We start from the raw sequence: 10,008 nt of genomic DNA, 5'->3' as shown, positions 1-10,008 counted from the left end.
CATGTGTGTGTGTGTGTGTGTGTGTGTGTGTGTGTGTTTGTGTTTGTGTTTGTGACATATCACGACACAAATGTGTATAATGACATGGGTATGACATAGGTATTACAAGGAGAGGTGACTTATGAGGACATTACCCCATGTCCCCATTTCTCAAAAGGCTTATAAATCATACAGAACAAGTTTTTTTGAGAATGTGCACAGTTTTCTGGGATGGGTAGGTTTAGGTGTAGGGCGACAGAAAATACAGTTTGTACAGTATAAAAACCATTACGCCTACAGAATGTCCCACAATTCACAAAAACAAACGTGTGTGTGTAAAAAACGTGTTTTATGTATGCATATGGTGGAAAAAATATGCATATGAAAAAATATATACATTTTAATATATATATATATATATATATATATATATATATATATATATATATATATATATATATATATCAAACCAAAAATTATTCAGACATTTTTGACATTTTTATATATATATTTTTACTAGTGGGTGCAAGACACTATTCATTTATGTAAGTGAGAATAGCTAAATAAAGCAAACTGTCACATATTATACCCAAAAATTCTTCATACAGTGGACTACCAGTAAAATTAATAAAAAATTTGGAACCAAAAATTATTCAGACACTTTGACCTGACCATGTTTTGCTTAAGTGTTATCTTACATAATTAAGAATATTTTTTTCTGACACAGTTTAACTCTGAGATCTTGTCATATTTTATTACCATTTTTTAAACTATAGTGAATAAACTGTATTAATGAATGAAATGTTCAAGGTGTCTGAATACATTTTGGTTTGACTGTAATATATATATATATATATATATTTATATCATGTTTAATGTGAACAGAAGTAGCTAGTGGGTTGCAACAGAAGAGGAAAAAACAAAACAAAAAGAAATGCAAATAATAACATGCAAGGAAGTGTGCATAGTTAGGATGGCAAAATGAATAGTCTTATCACCTTTTCTAAGAGAGGAGAACATTTTTCCCATTTCTTTTGTTGTTTACGTCACCCAATCACACTGGTATTTTGGCGCAAATTCATCTGTCACTAATACTAAAACAATATTTGGCCCAGTGTTTGTTTCTATGTGTTATGCTGTTAAATCACACTTGGGGTGTTATGCATTTACAAGAATTGTCAATTTTCCTATTCAGTCTCTGTCAGATTGTTGCAGATTGTTGGGCTTGTGCAGTTCAAGGTAATATTAATCAATTTCAGTAATTGATTTTTTAAAAATCTGAATCAAATTCAGTTGAGAACCACTGCTCTAGTAACTGTTTTTAATGAATTATTTTGTTTATTATATATATTTGATAGTATTTATAATCAAGTTTTGAACCTGATACCGCAAAGTGTGTTTTTGCCTTATTTAAAGGGCCAGAACATGAAGGACTCATCAAAGTCTTCTAATCGCTCGTGGGGAGAGTCAGTTGTGCCAGTGAGACAGGTGAGATGAACTGATAAGAAGAACCTATTTCAGACTGGTGAGGGGGAGGACGATGTGACTCCTATATCAGATGACCGCTGGGATGCTGACATACGTGTTACTCTATATAGGCACAAGTGAGGGGTGATTAGGTAAAACTTTGAAAACTAACTGTAAGCTATATGATTTCTGAGAAAAACAAAACAAATGAACACCACTAGCCGTCGCGCTTTTGAAATGCATGCAATGACTAAAAAATGCAATAAGCAATGGCAAAATCATTTCCCCTATTTCTTAGTCTGCAATGCGTTATTTTCCCCTCCTGGAATATAGACGTTTTCTTTACACATTTCGGTCATAAAAACTGGATATTTGAGGAAACACACTCGGTTGGCTCAAATCCACCAAACAGTCAGGACACCTAAAGACAATCTCTCTCTCTCTCTCTCTCTCTCTTTCGCGGTCAATATGAGAAATCCTCTTAATACATAAAGTATATATTATGCATTGCCATTTAATTGTAATATTATCCAGATTTGAGTTAATTATAAGATGCGAATTAGAACTGTTCATGCTTTGCTTTGGGAAAAACAAAAAATTATTTGTTATTATTATAATGACAAATCCTTTCAAGATGTATCATAAAAATAAATTAATAAACACAAAGTATTTTTTTTTCTCCAAAATGTGGTTGGTCGGTTTGACTCATGGCTGATTTTATTGTTTCGGGCATGTTTTGAAGCGTTGAATGCATAACTTGAAGTAGTCCATCCACATCAAATATTTATATGCCTTGGGAGCAGTAAACAGATCTTCAAGAGAAGCCAATATTTCACGCTATAACGCAAACATTTTAGGTAGGGCGCGAGGCGTGTCATTTCAAGCGTTTTAAATAATGAATAATGAAGTTTTCGTGGACTTCTGCTGTAGCTGAAATATCTCCAGCACACAATGACCTCGAATGGAAGACAATAGGGTTTATTTGCACTACTTAGTGGGCTACTGAGGAATCACACGAGCCCCAATTTTCACAGACTACAGTATACAAACATGGATGACCAGCAGAAGTGAATACACTGTGGCGTGTAAGCCTCCTTGATTACACTAATTAAGTTCTGTCTAATTAAATTACCGTCACGCATTAACCAATAGCAAAAGTTGATTCATTAACCATGCAGACCGAGGACTGAAAAGCAAAGCCTTTCCTGATTGCAGGCTAGTGTCAATTGGCTAATTTGCCGTCTTGCACAAAGTAGCTCGAACCGCAGGAAGGCGTTAGTTTTCTCTCGCGCTCGCGTTAATTGCTATTTGTCATCGAGCGATGCAGCTCGAGCGTTGCATCTCGCCAGCTCTCGCGCGCTCCAAGAAATGTATGATTGTGGGCAGTGGCTACCCAAACTCACAAGCATCTGAGCTCGCCTTGCAGGACTACCCTATTATATCTGTCGGCGACAACCTGGAGAGAAGTTCACCTCTGAAAAAAAACTCCGCTGGGATGACGAATCAGTCAGAGGCAGACAATTTCGCCGACTCGAAGGACTCATCAGGGGACGTCCAGCGAGGCAAACTCTCTCCTGATCTTGACGGAGTCGCCGACAGTCGTCACACTTTCGATGGATCTGCAGGAGAAAGGTATCTCCTGTCTCAGTCCAGTCAAGTTCAGCCGAGTCCCACCACCATGTTTCCCTACCCGAGTCAGCATGGACCGACGCACCCAGCTTTCTCCATCGGCAGCCCGAGCCGCTACATGGCTCACCATCCGGTGATCACGAACGGAGCCTACAACAGTCTGCTGAGCAACTCTTCTCCGCAAGGCTACCCGACCGCGGGCTACCCGTACGCGCAGCAATATGGACACGCGTACCAAGGCACGGCTTTCTACCAGTTTTCCTCCGCTCAGGCCGGGCTCGTGCCCGGTAAAGCGCAGGTTTACCTCTGCAACAGGGCCCTGTGGCTTAAATTTCACAGACATCAAACGGAGATGATTATTACCAAGCAGGGACGGTAGGTGTTTTGCAATTACGGAGCGTTCCGCAAACTATATTGCCCACAAATTGAGGTTTTCGTTTCGCAAATATCTATAGAATCAATTAAGATAATGAGATGTGGGGACATTAGAGCACAGCATATTTATTTTCCTTCCGAAAAATAAGCTTAAGCTTTTTTTTTTCTTCCTTTTTTTTTTTCAGTCGGCATTATCCGAAAATCATTTGATTTAGGTCAACCTATTATTTTCTTTAATTTAAGTATTATTTGTAGTATATATTTCATTCTTTAAGTTTGTTTTCCAAACATTTAAACGAATTTAATATTCATGCTATATCCTTTGTCTTCATTACTCCAAAGTATTTTCTTTTTTCGATTTTCTTTTCCAAGATATTTACATTCGTTTTGTGCTGACCCTTTTCGATTTTATTTATTTATTTATTTATTTTAATTCTTTAATCCAAAGTCCATATATATATTTTTCATAGATTGCAAACGTTGGGTTTGCAACCTGTAGGCTACATAACTGTGCATTGAAACTTGAAATTTTATGTACCCTCAGACGTATGTTCCCGTTTTTGAGTTTCAATATATCTGGTCTTGACCCAACGGCGCATTACAATATCTTTGTGGACGTGATTCTCGCGGATCCGAACCACTGGCGCTTCCAAGGAGGAAAATGGGTCCCGTGCGGCAAAGCGGACACGAATGTAACAGGTGAACAGAATATGCCCCCCTCCAAAATTTATTTAATTTTATTTCCAATAATAAAGCAATAATATTTTCTTTATTATTAATAGTATTCGCCTATTAAATATAATTGATTTGAATAAGACGCAGAGTTTTAATTTTATTTTGTTTTGTGCTACCTCAGCACTGACATACCAATTATGATATTTGTGAACAGGAAACAGAGTGTACATGCACCCGGATTCGCCAAACACCGGTGCGCACTGGATGCGTCAAGAGATTTCCTTTGGAAAACTTAAACTAACCAACAATAAAGGAGCAACTAACAACACAGGACAGGTCAGTTATTGATCGTTAGATTTCTTTATTATATCATTTGTAATTTCACTATTGTGTCATGCATTCAGACTGCTATTATCAAGAATGCTGTGCATCTCTGTATTGGATAGCATTTTATACACGTTACACAATAGTGTGGAATTACAAGCAGCTCCACAAAATGAGTTTCATTAGGTTTATTATTTCATATTTTTGTAAATACTACTATGATCTTTTGTGGTGAGAGAATTTAACTGAAAAAGGTGAACATTAACAATATATTTGAAATAAACCAGCTAATTTACAGACGAGCTGCTAAAACTGGTTCTTTATTGGTGTGTGAAATGGAACTACGCGAGCGTAAAGACGCGTGAGGAGATGTTCTCTGACTCTCGTTTTTTCGCTTGAATTCCTGCAGATGGTCGTCCTGCAGTCGCTGCATAAATACCAGCCTCGACTGCATGTGGTGCAGGTGAACGAGGACGGAACCGAGGATACGAGCCAACCCGGGCGCGTGCAGACCTTCACTTTCCCGGAGACGCAGTTTATTGCCGTCACCGCATATCAAAACACTGATGTAAGAAAGAAAGAGGTGGATTTCTGAAACTTCGATGGATTTATGAGTGTTTTTAAGTGTGTAATTTTCTTCTTCTTGCTGATTGCAGATCACGCAGCTAAAAATCGATCACAATCCATTTGCAAAAGGATTCCGTGACAATTATGACACGTAAGTTTTGATGTTTTTTTTTTTTTATTGTTGTTGAAATGGTCTGACCCTTTCTATCCTGTCAGACCTATAATTAATTATATTAAATATTAATGAGTGAAACAAATTAATTTAGATGCAGTACATTTTTGCTTTTGCCTGAGCTTAATAAAAACATATCCTATATTTGTGCGTGCGCATTTCTATCTCTCAGACTTAAAGAGCACAGAACAATAACAAGTGCTCATATATGTGGCATGCGAATACTTTAGCAAGATTAGGAGTCGTGTGTGCACTTGTTTTATTTCATTTGCTTATTTTAATTTGTGCATGTGGATATGAATATTTTTGTAGCCTAAGTGTCAGACAAATCACAATTTCTTTTAATTGACTCTTATTAAATCCCACGGCCGATGTGTAAATAACATTTGGCTAATCTCACTACAAATATATCTTAATTCCCATTCACAGCATCTCAACAGAAACACAGTTTAGTTATTTTCTAATTTTAATATTTACAATCTATATTGGTGCTTTGTGCATTTGGATTGTCCGTGCGCAGTGCTAATTTCATTTGCGCAATTACGCACAGAAGCGAAAATTAGTTGTGAGCAACGCTCTCGAGCACATTTGCAACGCTTTATTTACGGTTAGCAACGCGTCTCATATGCGACATTAACGTGTTTGTCCACCATCTTTCTCCAGTGTCTACACAGGGTGCGACATCGATCGGTTGACGCCGTCCCCGGGTGACTCTCCACGCTCTCAGATCATGCCTAGCGCAAGATATGCCATGACTGGTTCTTTCCTGCAGGACCAATTTGTCAGCTCGTATGCCAAGTCCCGCTTTCACCCTGGCGTCGGAGGCGCTCCTGGCACGGACCGCAGCGTCCCACTTAGTAACAGCTTGCTCTCCCCGCAACAAACCGAGGAGACCACGGTGGCCTCCCCGCAGCGATGGTTTGTCACCCCTGCCAACAATCGACTGGACTTTGCCGCCTCGGCATACGATGCTGCCGCGGCTGCTGATTTCGCCGGTAACGCGGCCACCCTTCTGTCGTACGCAGCTGCTGGAGTTAAAGCGCTGCCCCTGCCCGGGGCGGGATGCTCCAACAGACCTCTGGGGTATTACGGCGAGCCGCCGGGGTGGGGCACTCGCACGCCACCGCAATATTGCAGCAAGTCCAGCTCCGTCCTCTCGTGCTGGCCGTCCAACTCCGTGGGGAGCAGAACGACCTCCTCCAGTTACCTGGTCCCTGGCCTCGAGGACGGAGACGCCATCGCGCCCGAGAGGTCACCGCTAGGCGGAGCGGATGAGTCCAAACCCAAAGACCTGTCTGAATCCAGCTGGATAGAAACCCCGTCCTCAATTAAGTCGATCGATTCGAGCGATTCTGGGATTTTTGAGCAAGCCAAGCGGAGGAGGATTTCGCCATCTGCCACGCCGGTTTCAGAGACATCGTCTCCATTAAAATCTGAAATGTTGACGCCGAGGGAATGCGAGAAAAACTGCTCCAAGGACATCGGCTACTACAGCTTTTACCCCCACAGTTAGAAACTCGGAACAACTAATGCATGGCTCATGTGTTCAAGGATTCACGAGTGACTTACAATCTATTTATTCCTATTTATGTGCTTATTTATTTGTTTATTTATTCATATATCCGGTCGCCTCGTTCGAAGGACGTCAAACTTTTGACACGAAAGCTTGAGCAGAGATATGTAAGCGGTTTTTAAATGACATTTTAAGGTTCTGAACCTACTGTAAGTATGAAAGTACTGTACATAACTGTATTTATCTATCCATTTGTGACTTTTCTCGTTGAATGTTGATGTACAATATAGAAAACCGGATTAGGTTTATGTTTAATGTACTTAGAATCGTACGTTCGTTAATTCGAATAGCTACATATATTAAATATTTTGATGTTTGAAAAAATAAGAATACAACTCGTGTAGGTTCCCGGTTCCAGTCGTTATTATGACAGAAATGATGGTCTGACTGAATTGGAAGTAGCTGCTTACCTGTTGAAGAGCCCGCCAAAAAGAGTTCCTCTGACAGGAAAATGGCGGACGCATGTCTGTCAGAGGTCGGTTTTTTTATGTGAGCTTGTATTGATGTTGCTTTCTAGAGTCGCGTCGTCTGTTCGTATATATCATAGTCCGTAGTTTCATTTTGTGAATGTTGTTGTAAAGTTATCAGAACGTAGGCTATGTTTTAACCGCACCCGCGTAAGATCATTAATCCCATTACTTTTTTTGTTGTAGAGTTAAAAACATAGACTTCACGCATTCCCACCAACCCAGGCATTTTCATTTGTACTTCATGGGCTGTTTTCTCATGAGAAAATACGCGAGTTAGGCCTGCTAATGTGTAAAGGTAATGTAATTGTGGTGTGCTTAATTGCAATAAATATGACCGAATGTGAAACCCGGGCGAAGTACACAAGATTCCAACTAAGCTGATTTCAAAAACCAAATATTTCTGTTCTATTTTTCTCTACCTGTCTTAGAGAGGAGGTATATCGATAACGCCAGACACAATGTGAATTTTGTTGCCTGTACGATGCATTTTCTTAATAAAATGTAGTCATGCAATGCAACAAATAAGCGAATCGCCCAGAACAACCTTTTTGGTAGTTTTCTATTGGTTACTCGTTTAATTCGACTATCTTTTTAGATGAAGAATATGCTGTTGGCTACTATTTTCAGTAGCCCCAAAGGTAAACACACAGGACACTTAAAGTGTCAGTGTAATTCGATTTAACAAACTATCAAACCGAGTGGTGTGCATAACGAAAAATTGCACAAAAAAACATTTAAGATGATAAAACAAGAAATTTTAAAGTGGTAGTATTTGGACACTTTTGTCAGATCAGAAATAAGTGGTGCACAGCCATGCATGGTGAACTACACCTGTGGTCACTTTCTAGGATATCAGGGCCAGAAATTAACCAGTTCTCGTTAAGAAATAACCTTTTTTTTTTTTTTTTTTTTTTTTTTTAAATGGGGAGGTGTAAATATATTTTATTCTAGGCTTTGCAGTTAACTGATTCATTTGAAGTATTGGACTTAAATGGACAAAATGCCCCCATCAATGTATAAACATGCCTCTGAAAAATAACATCCATGATCAACCTTGGCACCACTTGTGTAAAATTATTTGCAAAAAGGCTGATGTTGACAGAATTATGATATTTTATATTATGCAATTTACATTCAGATGTTAAGTGTGACTTGCATCCAAATAGCTACCTTTTGGGGCCACTGTAGCCTGTGTTGAACGCAATCTAAGATATGACAACGATAACAAATAATAATAGAGTTTTATATCACACAAATCTTTAATCTATTTCAGCTCATTTACATCCATATAAATATGCATATCCGTGAATGTAAATAAGCATTTGACTATTGCCAAAAGCAGACTTTGTACACTATTCTGGGACAGAACAAATACATTTGAGACCATTTTACAATTTCCACCAAGATTTCATTAGCTGTCCAGAGTTTTGAACGGATATATAAAATATATGTTATAAAACGACACCATTGACTGGTATGCTGCACATTTATTTACATGTGAATAAATCATCAACTGGTTAGTGGCCTATTCAAGGCCTAAACTGAATGGTCCAGAAAATGAGACATCCAAAATGTGCAGTACAGGTATATTTAATACACTTGATTCAAATAATCAGCTCAATTGTTGTCAGAGACAAGGGAGTAATGCAAAATGTGCAGTATTGTGGGCTAATCCTTACAAATCAATAGCATACTACTATCGCTTTTCCCCTGCCATACAAAAACAGAAACACTGCAGTGTTTTAGTATCCTATTCTGAAATCCTGTATGCTTTTTGATAGTTTGCTGCCTCCCTGTGGTTCAGTGATGGGCTGCCTAGTAAATAAAGCAACCTTTTAAATTCGTTATTTTAGAGTTCCAATATAGAATTATGAGAGTAACGTAAAGTTCATTATTTGTTACAATAATCTCATGTCTGAGGAAAAAGCCTGCATATCTTACTACTAATGATAGCAGCCGCTGTAAAGCTTTAAACCTGCATTACACAATTGCGAACACTAGATGGCGACAACGTCGCAAAGATGAAACAATAGACACTTCCATTGTTATTTTTCATAGCATATGATTAAACATTATGCTACAATATAATTATATCATTTATTAAATTATATATTAAATATAAGAATACTGGAAAAATATTGCCCAAGTGAGTACCAACAGTAGCCCAAAAAGTATTTATAATCCATAAAATATATGCATTGTATTGCATTAGATAACAAAATATCAAACCAAGTCACATTTATTTTAAAGAAAGATAGCAAAAGGAAAATCTTTATATAAGAAAGTTAGTCACTGAGCAAAAATGACAAAGAAAAGTGAAGCATTTGAGCACAGATTACTTGCTTTGATAATCTGCTATCTAATGCAATGAAATTCAAACATGAACCTTTTTTTGGCTCTTAATATAAAACCACTGCACTGATCATGATGTAAGACTGTTTCCGAGCAAATCAGACCGAGTCGTTGTAACGAAGAAAGCATTAGGTGCATTAGCCACATAAATAATGTGACATAATTTGTTATTAGATTATGGGGAGACATGGGCTAGTTTATATAAAGTGAGACACTTTCTGTAGAATCAAACCTCTCAAGAAAGAACATTTTCACCATTACAGGAAAATGGGATCTTGCTGTTAAATTGGCTAATTAATGTTGACCTTCATATAGGCCTAGTTGACCTTTGCATGAACATCACATGTAAATCTCACAAGACATTTCTCAGAACAAGGGTTACCATCTAGCCACTCATCTAAAAATAAATAAATAAATAAAAACAC

The 10,008-nt window shown here is 38.2% G+C and overlaps 1 protein-coding gene across 1 annotated transcript; it reads left to right on the top strand.

Annotated features, from left to right (window-relative positions):
• Positions 1 to 2,126: 2,126 nt before the first annotated feature.
• Positions 2,127 to 7,756, top strand: tbr1b (T-box brain transcription factor 1b). Its single transcript, XM_048194688.1, has 6 exons — positions 2,127 to 3,450; positions 3,995 to 4,149; positions 4,340 to 4,461; positions 4,859 to 5,017; positions 5,106 to 5,167; positions 5,852 to 7,756. Exons 1-6 carry the CDS (start codon positions 2,768 to 2,770, stop codon positions 6,699 to 6,701), a joined length of 2,031 nt encoding a protein of 676 aa, XP_048050645.1. The 5' UTR covers positions 2,127 to 2,767; the 3' UTR covers positions 6,702 to 7,756.
• Positions 7,757 to 10,008: the final 2,252 nt, after the last annotated feature.

Source organism: Megalobrama amblycephala, linkage group LG6, assembly GCF_018812025.1.
Source record: "Megalobrama amblycephala isolate DHTTF-2021 linkage group LG6, ASM1881202v1, whole genome shotgun sequence".
Taxonomy (NCBI): domain Eukaryota; kingdom Metazoa; phylum Chordata; class Actinopteri; order Cypriniformes; family Xenocyprididae; genus Megalobrama; species Megalobrama amblycephala.
The sequence above is the reverse complement of the archived record's forward strand: the minus strand, read 5'-3'. Positions and strand labels throughout refer to the sequence as shown.